Source organism: Pyrgilauda ruficollis, unplaced genomic scaffold (genome assembly GCF_017590135.1).
Source record: "Pyrgilauda ruficollis isolate IOZ18807 unplaced genomic scaffold, ASM1759013v1 scaffold10, whole genome shotgun sequence".
Lineage (NCBI taxonomy): Eukaryota > Metazoa > Chordata > Aves > Passeriformes > Passeridae > Pyrgilauda > Pyrgilauda ruficollis.
This window is the reverse complement of record NW_024508101.1, coordinates 3297259-3314094: the sequence shown is the minus strand read 5'-3', so window position 1 is coordinate 3314094 and position 16836 is coordinate 3297259. Positions and strand designations below refer to the sequence as shown.

The 16836-nt window shown below is 43.0% G+C and overlaps 1 protein-coding gene across 3 annotated transcripts in view; it reads right to left on the bottom strand.

Annotated features, from left to right (window-relative positions):
* Positions 1 to 480: 480 nt before the first annotated feature.
* PDZRN3 (PDZ domain containing ring finger 3) overlaps positions 481 to 16836 on the bottom strand; it is a 131199-nt gene continuing 114843 nt past the window's right edge. For all 3 annotated transcript variants that reach the window (XM_041461685.1, XM_041461693.1, XM_041461698.1), the window contains 7 exons: positions 15881 to 16122; positions 13558 to 13645; positions 6184 to 6282; positions 5570 to 5632; positions 5042 to 5143; positions 3831 to 3947; positions 481 to 2918 (listed from right to left, as the gene is read on the bottom strand). In XM_041461685.1, coding sequence (XP_041317619.1) covers positions 1368 to 2918; positions 3831 to 3947; positions 5042 to 5143; positions 5570 to 5632; positions 6184 to 6282; positions 13558 to 13645; positions 15881 to 16122 — 2262 coding nt within the window. In that variant the 3' untranslated portion in view covers positions 481 to 1367. The remainder of the gene's footprint in view (positions 2919 to 3830; positions 3948 to 5041; positions 5144 to 5569; positions 5633 to 6183; positions 6283 to 13557; positions 13646 to 15880; positions 16123 to 16836) is intronic.

Genomic DNA, 16836 nt, shown 5'->3' with positions numbered 1-16836 from the left:
TCAGAAATAGAAAACACAGAAAGGAATGTCATACCTCGTTGACACCTCTGTTACTTTTTTCACCATCTCCTTTAATTTGTATATTTATTTGCTTTAGTTTTTATACTCTTTAATTTATATATTGTCTGGTTTTAATGCAAACCCCCACTGAAGGCTGTAGGTGGGGTTTACACACCACAAAGAAACCACAAACCAAAACAAAGCAGGAGAGCAGAAGTTCTATTTCTTTCTTACAAGTCACCTTAAAGAAATGAAGATAAGCATTGCTTGATTTTATTCTTGATATTCCTTGTGCTTCTCTCTTGTCTCTTCCCTCAAGAAAACCCCAATCCAAATTCCCCCCCAAAGTCAGGATGCCAATTATTCCCTCAGGTTTGGCTCCAGTGGCTGTCCAGGCATTTCTGCACCACAGGAGCTACACTCCATAAAATAATATTCTAGTAGGTGAAACCAGAAGGGAATAAAAAGAATTGAAAGTAGTTTGAAATATAAAACAATAATTTATTTTACTTCATTTTACTTGTTAACGTTTGTAGCTAATGATGATTTCATGAAACTGCTTTTATAATTCAATACATTCAAATCTATAAAGCAAACAGTTACTACCATGGGCTTTTCAAATTCCACAAACTGTCTTATATAAACAAATTAGCTGTACATGCACGTTTCTTCAATAGGTTGCAACATTTGCAAACATGCTTTAAAATCCTTTAAAGCTGCATAATAGTGTACTTTGCCTCAGGCTTTTCAGATGAAACCTCTATACTTCTTTCAGAAACCTTAAAGAGAAAAATGTTTAAATGTTGAGCATAACTCTAAAAACTGCTGTTTGATAAATGTTAAATATTACAAGAGAATGATTCTAATTCTGAGTTTAAACCTTGAGCTAAGTATTGATAAACAGCACTCTGTGTAGAAGTGAACAACAGCAAAATAATATCACAAAATATGGTTTCACAAACAAAAATACATATGTGCAGTTGCTCTTGTGGGTTTCTTGCATTTTTTTTTTTTTAGGTAAAGAAAAGCATGGGTACCTTTTAATATGAATATAGTTTAAGCAAATTACCTGTGTAAGTATGGTTAATACATTTCTGATATTTAAACACTTCATGTAAAAGGTAACAAGTAAAAAAGTACAATCAGTACTCCAAAAAGCACTGCTAATATTGCCTTTGAAGGAGATGGGCAAGCTTCCTCTCCACTGCAGAATGGAGATCCTGGCACCCACGGCTGTAGAGTTCAGTATTTGAACTATAAACTCAGTGACTGTATCTTATATACAAAAATCTTGCCACATTGAACGAGGCATGGATTCCTACCCCACTGGTAGTGTTTTATGTACATAATTTAGCACTGGGGATGGATTATACAGTAGTCACTGACAGGAAGGAATTGTACACCCGCGTGCCGTCCGGTGACTTTGTTCCGTGGGTTAGCAGTTCTTGGATTGTCATCCAATTGTCAAATATTTTTTTATTTCTCTTCTTCATCATTTTTTTGTGGCTCAGTTCAATGATGTTCATCTCCTTCTTCTCCTCTGCACCTTGCTGCTCCTTTAAGCACTCTAACCTGCTCTGCATCATGAACTCTCTCCTCCTCCTCTGCTCCTTGGCTTTCACCAGGTGCTGCTTCCTCTCCTCCTTGCTCCAGTACCGGCCCATCTTCATCTCACTGATGGCATCGTCATCCGTGGTCATCCCACTGCGCTCCTCCTTGATCTTTATGGCCCGTTCCCTCAGCAGCCTGTCCCTCACCGGCCTCTTGGTGATGTAGCGCGTCCCGTCGCTCCTGACCTTGACCTTCCACTCCATCCTGGGCTCGCTCTGGCCCGAGGCCAAGTCCTTGCACATACTCACCAGGCTCATCTGGCTCTGTGCGTACTCCACGGCGGATTTCTGCTGGATCAGCTGCATGTAGCTCTGGTAGTGCTGGGCATGGGCAGGGATGTGAGCGTGTTTGTAGGGAGAGTGGTGGTAGGGGGACACGTAGGAGCCCGAGGGCTTCTGACCGTGAGTGGGGCTTTTGCTGCCGTCGCTGCCTTTCCTCTCCTTGCTCTCCAGCTGCTTGCCAGGGTCAGGATCTTTAGCAGAGGCGTGGCACTTACCAGCGCTGGATTCATGGCTCTCTGAGCCAGCAAACAAATTCTTTTGGGAGACATTATAGGCCGCTGCCCCCTCGTTACCTTGACAGCTAACGCCTTCGGCGGTTCTGCGCAGGGAATTGTCGGGGGAGATCTCCAGCGTCAGCGGCGTGCTCCGGCAGCTCTCGCCCGTGTTGTAGGCACTGGAGCTGTCCTTGTCAGATTTCTCAGGCAGCTCGGTGATGTCCGAGAGCTCGTGCCTGCGCACGTCGATGCTCGTGTTGTAGTTTCGGAAGCCGCTGTTGTGCAGCATCCAGGGCTCGCGGCACTGCTCCTTCAGCTGCTGCATTTTGTGGGCTCGCACGATGTTCAGGCACTCCAGCTCGATGTTGCGCAGCTCCTCGTTGAGCATCTCCAGCTCTCTGTCCACGCTCTCTTGGTCGCTTTTGCTCATCTCCAGGCTGCTGTTGTGGTAGTACAGACTGTAGGGGTTGGCAGACTTCACCTGGCACTTCAGCTCCAGCAGCTCCCGGAACCGCTCGCACTCGTCCACGGGGATGCCGAGGAAGTCGACGTCGGTGCAGTCAGCTGAGATGAACGACTCGTTGCTGAACTGCATGTCCCCGCTTCCCAGGGTGTCGTGGCTGTAGGTCAGCTTCTTCTGGCTCCCCAGGGTGTTGGAGGAGGTGGTGTGATCGTCCCCGTTGTTCTCCTGCTCGGAGCTCTCGTCGTTGCGAGTGCTGTCGTCCGTGCGCCCCACGCCACTGTCCTTCTCGTGCTGGTTGGACAAAATCGTGGCTGTGTCTGTGGTGCCTCCATCCTCCTCATGCTTCTTCTAACAACAGAAACAACAGGACACAAAGGAAAATTACTGCAAGCACGTGAAACATTTCAAGGTGTTTATTTTAAATAGTTCTCCTCATCTGTCACTTTTTACACTTTGTGTGTCCTATATGGAAAGAGTATTATTAAGAACTCAGAGAAAAAGTGACCAAGCCCTCAGCCTGCTGTGGATGTCCTTTTCAGAAGAACCTGAGGTCTGAGTTTCACCTATGCAGCAACAGTAGTAGAAGTCACATTTTCAAAATGTTTCTGCTCCCACTTAGGTGCACAATGATATCCAGTTGTCATGCAGAGCCTAAGTGAGAGCATGACTCCTCACAACATGGGGATGGCACAGAGGATGCAAAGCTCTAGAAAACCTTAGGAAAAAAGTCTAGGTGAAAACTGAGAAAGTGCTTTAATCATAGCAGAATGATGGAGAATATAAGCCCTGAATCTGTGGCCCTGCATAAAATTTTGTAATGTAAAAACTTTTTCTTTGCCTTTTTCCCCTTGTATAGGTCTTACTTCAGTCATATGCCTGAGTTGTCCATTTGGGTTTCCAGAGTTTGGGAGGCTGATCCAGTCTGTGCATGCACATCAAATAGGAGATGCTGTAAATCAGCTCTCTGCCTGCTCTACCCACCCCACACCCAGTACTCCTCTCAGTGACCACAGTGACAGGGGATTTCCAAGAATTGTGATCATGTTGTTGTAAGGGGCAAAGCACAACAGGTACTATGTTAAAACAACTTGGTCCCTGAGATGAAGCTGTGGACAGTCATGAAATATCTTGATTTTACAGAAAGTCCTTTTGCCTTGATCTCAGTGTCACTTGAGACACCAAGTGTATTCAGCCCAGCTCAATATTGAATATTGAGTGCAGTGGGAAGTTTGACAGCCCTGCACACCAGAGGGGCAGTACCTGCTGAAGCATGCTGGCAGTAAATTGCATTGCCTGGTGGTGCTGTTCCTCTAACATGTCCATGTGCAAGTCATCCAGAAAATCATTTCTGTCATCATCCATCCATCCTTCATCCAGCTGTGTGAAAAGGGAGGGAAAAAACAAACCAATCATTGTCAAAAGAATGAAGACTGACATAAATTACTGCTTTTCTTTGTGGACAGTGGTTGGGAAATCTCAGGAGATTCCTTCCTGTGACAGTGCTGCTGTGTCTTGGGAAGGAGCCTGTCCTTGTGCTAAGTGTGGGTATTGACTGTGCTACCTCCTCCCACAGCTGCCTCCATCTCCAAGAGCAGGGTTTTATCTTCAACAGCCCTCTACATATGAAAAAAAAACTCAGTCTTTTGATCCGTGGAAATACTTGTAAGTGTTGGTGCAGTTTTGGTTTGTGCACAACTTGATTAAGATGTATAAAAACACTCCAGAGCCCAAAGCTCAAACACACCTCTTGTGAGGCAGCATCAAACTCCAGAAGGAAAATGTGGCTGAGGTCTGTAGGACATTTTTACTCCCATTCCCAGTTATCCCCACGGGAAAGATCAGAACTATCCGGGCTAAGAGGACAGTGATGATCCTGACCCGGTGTCTCCAGGTGCACTGGCAAGGGCTGCTCTCCCAGCACCAGGAGCAGAGACAGATCAAACAATGGTGCTCCCGGCTGTTTGTTCAACACCTTTGTTGTGCTAATCCCTGCCCTACAAAGGGATCTGGTTCAACCTTTTTTTGCAGCTCAGGAGGCTTCTTGACAGTATTCAAGTACTTTAAGAGACTGTGTATGAAGGGCTAAATAATAGGTGTTTTAATGAATGAATAATCAATAGCTATAGGAATTAGAGTTCAGCATGTTCTTCAAAACTGTGGCTCAAAAGCATTCATAATACCTTGCACTGATGTTTGTAATAGCATTGCAGCACAAATAAATCACTAAATGTCTTAGAAATTGAATTTTAATATAAAATATATATGTAAGTACCACGACTGCTGAATTCCATTATTTTACACCACACACATATATATATATATATATATATATATGCAGTCAAAGTGTATAATATGGTTTTAGGTAGACCTGGTAGATTTAGACAGGTTAAAAAATTTGAAAGAACTGCCTTCTACAAAACAGCAACTGTTTTAAATAAGATTCAGGTGAGGGTTTTTTGTTGCTACCATACCTGAATTTCTGGTCTTGCCACAAGTAAGGAGATATTCTTGCTCTCCTCACTGGAGAGAAGTGCCACAGCTTCCTCTCGGTTCTGCACCTCGATGCCATTGATCTTTAAAGAAAAAACACCCCCATGAAGGGTTTCCATAGGGACCCCTGGCTGCTGCTGTGCCCAGCTCCATGGGAATGCTTGGCTGGATGGATCCACACACACATCCCCAGCTTTGTGCAGAGAAGTGCTGGGCAGTGTGGTGGTTTGGACTTGTGGTGCTGTTTCACCCCCCTGCACGGCAGGTGCACAGCCTTGTTAGGAGGGCAGGAAGCGGAGTTCTGGGGTTTAGGACACTGGAATTTTGGGGTTTAGGACATTGGAATTCTGGAGTTTAGGACATGGGAATTTTGGGGTTTAGGACACTTGCAGCACTTCCCAAGGAGGAAGGCAGGAAGTGGAGTTCTGGGGTTTAGGACACTGGAATTCTGGGGTTTAGGACACTGGAATTCTGGGGTTTAGGACCCCTGGAGCACTTCCCACACGTACCTGGATGATGCGATCCCCTTCTCGCAGCCGCCCATCCTTCGCTGCGATGCTGTTGGGATCAATCTGCAAAATAAGAGAACTCTGAGTGCTCTGCAGGTTTGGGAGCTCGCTATCCACTGCCTCTTATTTCCTGGGTGGTGCATTTCAATGGAAGGGTTTAGATTTAATTATGAGTTTCTTTCCCCAAATTGGTGCAATTAATTTGAAATGGCTCTGCGTGGTGAAAAAACATTGCTGTATAAAATGCTACTTTTTTCATGGAAAGGGACAAGGAGAGAGAAATGGGCCCCAGATGTTTGCAAACAAAAGTGTGTGGGGTTTTTTGTAATTTATATTGTTTCAGGAATAATCAAGAATAAAAATTAAAGGGGGAATACATGAAAATACTCTTAAGGCATCATCTGAAATAGAACATTGTTAATATAATGAAATTTGACTTCAGTGGGAGCAGGACTGCACTCAGTTTGGAGAAAAGGAAAATAATTAGATTTCTTCCAATTACTTCATTTTGGCTGTTTATCCAACATGGTACAAACAGAGGATAAATGTCTTAACTGCCCAACAATGCAGCTGGAAAGACAAATGGTATCTTATGGAAGTCAGCTCAATCTTACCTCACTCACATAAATACCCATGTCATCTTCATCATCTGTTCTGTAACAGACAGTGAGGCCAAGCTTGTCCTGGCTGTTCACTCTGTGTAAATCCACTTCCTGAGGTTAAAAAAAAAAAAAGAAAAGAAAATATATTGTCAGTGAGACACTGGTGACTGATGGAAGCAATTTTTCAAATGCAATGAAAATATTTTGCTTAAGTGATATAGTGGATGTCTTTTGATTTCACTTGTAGACGAGGTTAACTTACTGAGCAAAATGCGATTATATGCAGACAATCAATACCTGGGACATTTTTGACCCTTCAATCAATAGGAAGTCATTTTGAAAATAGACCTTTTATTGATCTTAAGGAAGAAAAATTACCTATATTTCATGTAGTGCTAAGACTTCAAAGGCTAAAATACTTATAAAGTATGATTTCAATATTTGTCACAGCTGATACATATTTCCTCATAAGCAGGGTAATTCTCTGGCTTTTCAGAAAAACCCTAATACTCTATTACTTTAAATTGTATAATTTTCATGAAGTCATCTAATAAATTTCTCAAAAGTGTGACTGAAGATCAATATATTGTCAGTAAAGCATTTGGTATTGGTAATAGAAACATAATAAGCATTTCAGTATCTTGCAAGTGTTTGCTTTCAGCAGGTAACAGTGGTCTTGTGGTCTTGTTAATCTCAGAGACATTTAACGCATCTTAAAAATGTATGTTCTTCCTCTATGCTTTTTATTTCCACGAGGAACTCCCGAGGGCTATTTTTTTTCCCTTCTGTGTTTGCTGCTGCTGTGTGACACTGGTTGGTAGGAAGGGCTGTAAAAAATCCATGGGGACACCCTCAGGCTAGGGGATGTTCTTGGCTGGTGACATCCCTGTGGCATCTTTCAGTCCTGCCTTTTTGCCTCTGAAGGATATCCCGGGGGTTCAAGGTGTTTAACCAACACATCCCTGTGGCATCTTTCAGTCCTGCCTTTTTGCCTCTGGATATCCCGGGGGTTCAAGGTGCTTGTGACTGCTGGGCTGGTCCTGAGGATGCACAGCCAGAGGTGTGAAGACACCTGGAGCTGTGTTTTTACCTCCTCAGGTGAGGGGAGTGAGTGAGGCTTGGCAAGGTCCTGCTCCTCCTCAGGCCAGGCAGATCTGGGCTGTGCTAAAAGGGAAAAGTGGGAGCAGGCAAAGGGACACAGAGGGATCTGAGAGCTGTCCCTGCACCCTCTGTTTGTGCTGGGACCAGAGGAAAAGTCCTGACAACACAGCTCCTTCTTTCTGGCATCTCTGCTGCTGTGCCATTTGGAAGGGGCAAGACAATAAAACAAGCTGATATGAATAATTTATTGGTGTGTCTAGCTGACAGCTGCCAAGATCAGCAATCTCGTGTTATTTACTTGTCAACATGTGTAATTTCTTTTTTTTTCCTCCCCTAAAGAAGCGTAGCTGTAAATGTCAGTGACATTTCAGCTGGTATTTAAGTGGTTTCAATCAATAGTATCCATGGTGAACTGCTGTGCTTTCCCCCCCCCTCTTTTGTTACTTAAAGGTTTGAACACAATGCTTTAATAGTGGGGTTTTCTTCACATTTCTAAAGCTTTGGAGCTTTCTAGAGAGGAGATGGAGATTCTTCAGAAGAAAGATGAGACAAAGTGGATTCAGTTCTGTTCTGATCTCAGCTGATCCTCCAGAATGTCTCTGCAGTCAGTGGGTTTATCCTGCATTTACCCTTGGAGTGAACTGGGGCTGAGGTGGGAATTTGTGGATTGAGCCTAAGTCAGGCCCAGAACGATTCCCATATTCCCTGCATACTTTAAAAAAAGGTTTCATTATCCTCAGGAATGCTTTTATATTGATTTTTAAACGTGGCAAGAAATTTCCAGTGGGGCTCATTCTACTGCTTGCCACACTGGCATTGGAAAAAAAAATTATATAATGTTAAAAAAACCCCACAAAACCAAACAGAAATATAAGGTGACTTTGGCCATTGATTAAATAGATCCTGAGTAACTACAAACTCTTGGAGTGGAAGGAAAAGAGGGAGCAAGCTGTTATTTTCATTCTTACTTGCCACATGTTTTTACTAACAATAGGTGTTTTTCCAACAGTGTACAACTATAATAATTAAAAATAAAGCACAGGTTAATATTTAAATTGTACCATCTGAGATGTCACCTGTGATATACTGGAAGGTAATAAATCATCTGGTGGATTAAATAAGATATATTTTGAAATATATATTTTACATATGCATATATATATATAAATAAATATTTTTATATATAAATACATAAATATTTTAATCTCTTTTGAATATATATTTTGAAAGGAAAAAAGCTATCTGTTGTTTAAAAACACACAGAAATAAAGCAGCAAGAAAAGCTAGAGCAGAAAAAAATTTATAGAGCAGGTGTTTAAAACCTGAATTTTTATGAGTAATTAGTTGACAGACTTACTCTTGAGTACAATCCCTCTAGTCCTTGGTAGGAAGAGAGAAAGTGGATTTGATGCTACCCAAATATGATAATTTTATGAACTTAAACACAGGAGCAGCTGCTTTCTGTGGGTCTTTGCGTCAGTGAAATTTTAATATAATCATAAAGGTTTGAAATATTTGAGAGATAAAAGTGTGCAATTCCAGTTGGAGTTGAAGAATCAATACCAGAGTCTTCAAAGCAAAGGTTATTTTCCATATTCAGAAGCAAGTCTGTGTAATGCAGAGATACATGAAAGGGGAAACCAAAAAACTGGCGCCTGCAAGTACAGGTATTATGGCAGCTTGAGTAATTGTACCAGGAATTAATTAAACAGAGGAAAATTAATATGGGCCTGGAGGAGTTGAGAAGTGTAAGTTCCTGTGTTTGCAATGCCACAGGACTTGCCATTTCTCACAGTTCTGTGTCAGGGGCTGCACTCCTGGGCAGTGGAAGGGACACAGGGAGGTGATCAATCCCACAGCTGCTCTGCAGCCACAGAAAGCAGCTGGCAGGCACAGGGGCTGCCCACAGTGTGGGAATGCTGGGGCTGGGTTAATGTGAAAAATGAGAAAATTCCATCTATGACAACTTTTACACTCGCGGATAATTCAAATCTGCTTCTTCAGAGCAGGTAAAAGTGACATTTTGAGAGATGTTCAAAGGAGGATTTGGATGCTCTTTCAAAATAGTCTGTGCAAGAGAAGTGTCTGAAAGATTATTGGCTCCTCATCAAATGCAGAGCCAAGGAGGGCTCACAGAGCTGGTTGCTGAAATCCATCTGGCATTTACAGCAAGACAAGAAGAAATGAACATGCCCTGTGACATTATACCTGAAACCACTCATCATAATGAATTAGGAGCAAGTGATAATAGTAAATTAACCTCTATAAGCTCAGAAGATCCTTCATTTGCAGAGGATTATTGAATTATTGTACTGCTGATTTAGAATTATGGCCTGCCTGCAGATTTATAAAAATCAGAGTCCTTTCTCTAACAAGACAGAAATGAGCAGTAGAGATCTGAAATGACAGCAGTGGGTAAGAATAGTTCAGTCACTCAGAAAGCCTCACTCACAGCTTGCATGGTAAGTGCTCTGTCCTTTTCCCTCTCCCTGTAAAATGTGGTGGATTTTTCTTCTGTGCTGAACTCTGCCATACCTGACCAGCAGGACCCCCTTTTTTGTGCCTTCTTTTGCTAGGTTTCAGAAAACAAAGTCAGAAAAATAAATATAAATAACTATTTCCTTTTATACTGCATAAGGACCTCTCGTTATTTTTTGGCAACTGATCTTGCTAGAGCAGGAGGGAAAATCTTCTTCATGCTTTCTTGAACCTAAGAAAGTAATCTTGATGTTTTTTGTTGTCTTTTCATATCAAAGTGGTTTTTAACACAGGTAAATGGAAAAGAATCCCACCCCTTCCCTTTTCAAAGGAGAAAAGGCTATAAGCCAGATTTTCTTTCCAAAATTCTCTGCTCTAGAGAAGCAGAACTCTGCCTGGAGGTTTCTGTGGCAGCCCAGCTCTGTGATGGGAATTCTCTGTCAGGCCACAGAGGCTGGACCAGCTTTAATCACCAGTGGTGCTGGGGAAGGCTGAAGGGAAGTGTTTCTCACCCTGATGAAAAGAGGTTTGGGATGGCTCAGTAAGATAACTTGGAGGATGCCAGGCTCTCTGCCAGGCAGATGGGCAGAGCTCCATGACTCAGACCTTTCTCACACAGCACGAGGTGCTGAGGCCAGGCTCAAAACCTCCAGAGAGCTGAGGCAGGACAACTTTTCAGTGCTGGCTTGTGAGCCAGATGAAATGTTTCACCACTTTTGCGTTTGTTCCAAACAGAGAACACACAAATATTTGTGTTAGAAAGTGCAGCTGTGAAGCTTTTTAAACCTTTCCATATTCAATCACTGCCTGGAGCAGGCCTGCTCGGGCTGCAGCTCTTTGTATTCCCAGACACAGCGATGCCTTGAGAAGCTCCTGATCTGTGCAGCTCCCTGCAGAGCAGGAGTTTTCATAGAGAAGAAATATATTCACATGAAAGATGCTTTGAAAGGCTTTGTAAACCAGGATGGAATAAAAATTGCAGAGTGCCTGTGATGGAGCCTTCCAATTCATATGTTCAGAGTCGCCCCTCGCCCCCCTTGCAAACAGATTATTGGAGAAGTCAAAGAGAAGTTTCAACCAAAGTAGCACAGTACAGCAAAGGGGAGAGCTGGAAACCCTGGTACTCAGCTTTTACTCATGGTTTCCTAAAAGCAGTGGAGTATTAATTTCAGATCTTAAAGCATGTTTTTGTGCCCAGTGTGTCCATCTTTTGCTGATCAGCTGTTGTGGTTTCATGCTGGGAGCACTGGGAGCTGTACACTGGGTGGGCAAAAAGCTCTTTGAACCATTTTGGTGTCCTCCTTCAGTCTTTTGAGAAGAATGCTTCATTTCTGTCCAAGACTGAGTGAGAGTATCAGAGGGAACCTTCTCAGCAGTAGCAAACATTTCATGTAATTTTCATCTGCAAGCTTCACTGACTTTCAGCTAACCGTTCAGTTGAGTTCAGTTCTTTTCTTGGAAAGAAAGACCTACACACAAGTTGCATATTGGGGAGGGTGAAGACAGAAAGTCAAATGGGAGGGAACAGGCCTCTTTTTGATGTAGAATGTTCTCCTTTGTAATGTGAGAAAGTTCCACTGAGAGAGCCCTGGCTTGGGCTGTGTCTGACAGCTGGACAGACTTGTTTGAATAAACATATTAATGCATAACACTGCTGGGGAATCCTGGAGTGACATTATTCTTCCTTTATGAGCCTGAAATGACTTCTAGCTGGGCCTCCGTGAAGAATGAATGTACTTTTAATTTATAATAAAATAGGAGTTCACGATTTAGTTCCTCTTTACTTGTGGCATGGAAACTTCAAAAGAAAAGAAATGCTATTTATTTATTTTTGTAGCAGAGAATATATGGCAGTTACCTCTGAGTCATCAATTTTAAGACAAATGTTGAGATAAAACCAAGAATACAATTTTGGCACCTCAGCAATACTGCCAGCATAAATTCCTTCCTATGGATATTTACATTGGAGGTTTGTTGCGAACTTGGCTATTTCACCTTTTTTGTCTTGTTTGCTTGTTACAAATCACTAACCAGTCAGTTATAGACCATAAAAGTTTAGATGAGGAGCTTCTGATTTAAATTCAAAGCACATTTTATAGACATAGAAACCCAGAAGGCTGACTTGATGGCTTTCTTACTTTCGACATTCCTGCTGCAGTCAATGAAACAGTGCCTTTGTGGTCTTTTAAAACATATCTATCAAAAGGCAAACAAAAAAGCAACCAGCCAGTTGAGTCCCTGTTAGCACTTTGACCTTACCATTGATCACAGTCTTTACAATTTGAACAGGAATCTTTAGTGGTTTTTAAGAAATACTATTAGGCTACAGAGACTTTCCTAATGTTCATCTGCCTGTGTTACTGAGCTGATCACCTTTTGCCATCAAGCACTATATCAATGTCACAATTATTAATGTTGTGGTTTAAGGCATATTAAGGTTTGGCTACTGGAGTGCGTGTGTTTAAACTGTTTTCAGCTCAACTGGTTGACCTTCTAATGGAAGCATTAGAATTTATCCATAATATTAGATTTCCTAAAAAGTAGATTTTGGAAAGATACTGGTAGAAAACACTGATTTGTTCTACATTTTCCTTTGAGACTGAAATCTATGCTGTATTTGTTTTTATTTAAGAGAAAAAAAAGGCCCTTGTTTGAAAAGTAAGGCCTTGAAGTCTACTAAGTAGCATTTGTTTTACTGGCACTTTGATTTTATCCTGCCTTTGATTTACGTTTGTATACAGAGATGAATTGCTACCAGATCCGCAGAATTTGAGAACAGCTTGCAAACTTTTTATGGGGTTTTAGTCCTTGATCCTGCAAACACTTTTATAGAAGGAAACAACCTGGCGCTCATGGAAGGGCTGAACTCTGCTCCCACTGAAGCTGTGGAAAAACCTGCAGTGATTTCAGCAGAGCTTCAGGCAGGTCAGCACTGCTCGCTGTGACAAACAGGTGTTGGCAGGACCAGGATCTAAGAAATCAGAAGTGCAAAGCCAGCTAGGGGTACAAAACATTCTCTTACACATAGTCTTGGATGAATCAGCTGGGTCAGACACTGCTGGCTGTATTTAGAACTATTGGGATGCTTTGCTACTATTTATTATAAATAATTAAAACCACTTCACTGGGTCAGTACTGCTTAAGTATCTTGCAGAACTCCACAATTTCTGTGCTGCACCTTGAATGGTTGGGAGCAGGTTATTAAAATTAGGAATGAGAAAACTGAAGGTGAACTTCTGATGGGATATACAAGCACTAAAACCAAAAGTGGTTTTTAAAGATTCGGCAGGGAAAAGGGCTTGCATACCTTCATGACTGGTTCAATTTTTATTATCTGTAATTTCATATGTATACATATGTCACTTAAGTAATGAAAAAGGGAGGAACAGCTTAATATAGTGGCAAATCTATCCTGGCCTTGCCTTGTAAACTTAACATACTTCAAAATTATATGATCAAGAACATCTGTTTCGCAGCCAGGAAATATTTGAGGGAAGCTCACACATTTTTACTGTGGTTATGTGGAACAGGTCCTGCCACTGAGCAGAGCCTTTCAGATTTTCAGAAAGCCTAAATCAGCACACTTACATGGAATTTAATTAAAGGAATCAATGACTTCATTATTTATGTTAACTTGTTAGCTGAAGATGATCAGTGCCTGGCTCACAGTTCAATGGAGTGATAAAGGCATCAGCAACTAGTGAACAATGTTATCACAAATATCTGCTTTGGAAAGTCTTTCCACTTCATGCAATTCTGAGGCCTTGAGGTGCATATGGAAATGAAATAGTTACTCAGATTCAGTACCTCTAATTCCAGCTCATCCCGGTCCATTTCTTGATGAATTCCTCCCATGTAGTCATTTGGGTCGTAGTATTCATGCACGGATGGATGGCTGGAAAAAAAAAAGGTATTTTTTAGGACAGCACTCAGGACTTTAGTGGAACTTGTTAATGCATTCCAAGCTTGTAGGGGAGATGATGGACTGACCCCCACACTGAGGAGCTGCATGTGGTTAATTCTATAAGCTACACCACTTACCCCAGTAAGTGTTTTAAATGAAAATTCCATGTATTGTAGGAGGACAGCCTGCTGCTTTTTACTGCTTGAGCTCTCCCACACTTCCACTGCCTTTATTTTGGAAGTTGTAAGCAGTGTAATGCTCTTGTGATCACTGTTTTCTGTGCTGGATTGTTTCATTTGCAGTGAAAGTAAACTCCCTGTAATTCTCTGTTAACTAGATACATGTCTGAGGCTATTTATGTAACAGCATCTGCTAATTGGCCAGGATAGTCAAGTTGTTAGAGGCAGTCGAGATTAATCTGAATGGAATTGGGAGAAGTGAGAGGAAACACAAGGAAAAAATGACTTTGCTTTCACGTGCTGGGTGACAGCACAGCCAGAGAGCTGAGTGTGGCCCTGGCATGAGAGGGACACTGCTGACTCAGCAGCTGGATTTAATAATTAAGGGACAATATGGAGCTGATAGGGCTAAGGTGCAACAATGCAGGCACGTTGCAACCTAAATCACAGAATGATTAAATCATGGGACAGTTTGGGGTGGAAGGCAAATCTTTTCTTAAGGAAAATCTCATTCCATCCCTGCCATGGGCAGGGGCACCTTCCACTAGACCAGGTTACTCCAACCTGTCTTGGACACTTCCAGGGATGGAACAGCCACAGCTTCTCTGGGCACCCTGTGCCAGGAGCTCAGCACCCTCACGGGGAAGAACTTTTTCCTAAATGATTGATCAGGAATGAATCTTTGCCACTTTCTAAGTGGCAGCTGGCAAGTGAGAGGTACTAAAAGCCCCTGCTGCAGACGAGGTTGGGAGGTGCAGTGTCGAGGCCCTAGGAACAATCACGTCCTCTCCACAGGCTCCAAGCCCTGCTGTTTGCTCACTGCAAGCTCAAAGCTCCAGCCTTTTGTCAAGTACTTCCACCAAACTCTGCTGCTGTGCTTGAATTTTGAGTGGGCTGGGAATAGGTGGCCGTGCTGGAATATCTCCGAGTATCAGCAGAGAGGGACGAGAGGAACAGGCACTGCCATGGAATGGTCCTGGCTCTGTATGTGAAGGCTGCTGTGCTCTGCAAGTCGCTCAGGGGCACTGCAGGATCAGTGTCTGCGTGCATCCAAACCCCTTTTCCCAGCAGGGAAAGCAGGGAGCTCTGCAGAGGTGCCCTGGCTGCACAGCAGTGCCGCTCTCACCGCGTGCAGGATCACCTCAGGACCTCAAAACCAGGAATTGCTGCGGCTTGACCAGATCAGTCTGTCACACACAGCAACTGAGAGGGTCAGAATGCTTTCCATTCCCTGCTCCCCATGGAGATGCGTGGCAGGATGACAGGCAATCTGCAGGGGCTCCTTGGGGAGCTGTTTTCCTCTCCAACAGCATGTGAGGGCGGGGGGTGTGTGCACCAGGAGATAATTGTCATTTGTATTTGTAAGTACAAAAGCATCAAATTACCATTAACAATAATTAAAATTTGATTCTAAAACATCCATGACAACACTGGTAAGTAATTTTAGTCCCAGAAAATAACTTATTCGAGTAACAGCGCTGCAGGGTTATAATAAAGTAATTAATACACTGGAACAGAATGTCGCAGCTCTTAGCATTACACAATTTATGGCAGCCATAAAAAATAAAGTTAAAACATAAGCAACCCAAAGAGGCAGTGAGAGGAATTACAAAATGCAATAACTTTATCCATCAAACGCCAGCAAAAAAAAAAAGAGCTTTACGAGGCCACGTTGTGACTCAGTGGCATTACTCATGTGAGTAATGTCTCGCTAATGTGTAGGAAAAATGAAAATCCTGTGAGTTATGGCTCAGTGGTGGATGAATCCTGGCTACTTCTGGGAGGACAAGTTTATGGCTCAGTGGTGGATGAATCCTGGCTACTTCTGGGAGGACATGTTTACATGTTTCTGGGAGTATATGTTTGTGGCTCCCTGGTGGATGAATCCTGGCTACTTCTGAGGGTACATGTCTGTGTCTCCCTGGTGGATGAATCCTGGCTGCCTCTGGGAGGACACGTTTACCAGAGAGTGAGGCAAGGCTGTGAACTCCTAACACACCACGTTATGGAGCACCAGGATTTCTGAGGCTCAGAAAGCATCACTTACTCTTCGGGCAGCAGGTAGGGGTCCAGCCCGGGGACGGGCGGGGTGGGTGAGCCCATCTTGCTGAGGGCCATGATGTGCTCGAAGGTGATGTCGGTCTGGGTGCCCACATCCACCAGCTGAGGCTCGTGGGCCTTGGCACGTGGGGCCCTCCTCAGCACCTGCACCACGATGGGCTCCTTGGCTGTCTTGAAGGCCTCCACCGCCTGCTCGTGGGTGGCTTTGGATAAATCCTTCCCATTGACCTGCGGGGACAAAGCAGCAAAGCTGTCAGGGACCCAGGCTCAGCTCCCAGCCATCCTGGTTTAGCTTTCATGTTTCCCAGACTCTGTAGTGCATTGGTATATAATGCTGAACTTCATACAAAGTGTCAGCAGGTTCTGCTCACAGCTCAGTCACACAGAACAATCCTTTTCTAGAACCAAGGATGTAGCTATAATATTTTATTAAAAATCCTTTCCTAGGATTTTTCCCCTCCTGAGGAGCTGGGAGCCTCAGGAAAGAAATGTAAACAATTACTATCTGCTGCTGTAGAATGCAACAGGTACATCTTCCATTGGTCCATGTGAATTGTTTTCAATTGATGGCCAATCACAGCCACCTGTGCCAAGGCTGTGAGCAGTCACAGGATTTTGTTAGGCATTCTATTCTATTCTTGTTCTTTGTAGCCTTCTGATCTTTCTTTTCTGTCTGTTCTTTTAGTATAGTTTTAATGTAGTATTTTAGTATAATATATAAGATAATAAATCAACCTTCTGAGAAAAATGGAGTCAAGCTTTGTGTCTCCACACAGAGAGTTCATCACAACACAAGGACACCTCTGCAGCTTCAACCCCAAAAAGTGCAAACAGCAGGGAATGGAGGAGAGCAACCTGGGAGGGTGGGACTGCATCACCTGGACAATGAACCCAACATGGAAATGGACCAAAACTTATAAAAGTATAAAAACTCATGACACA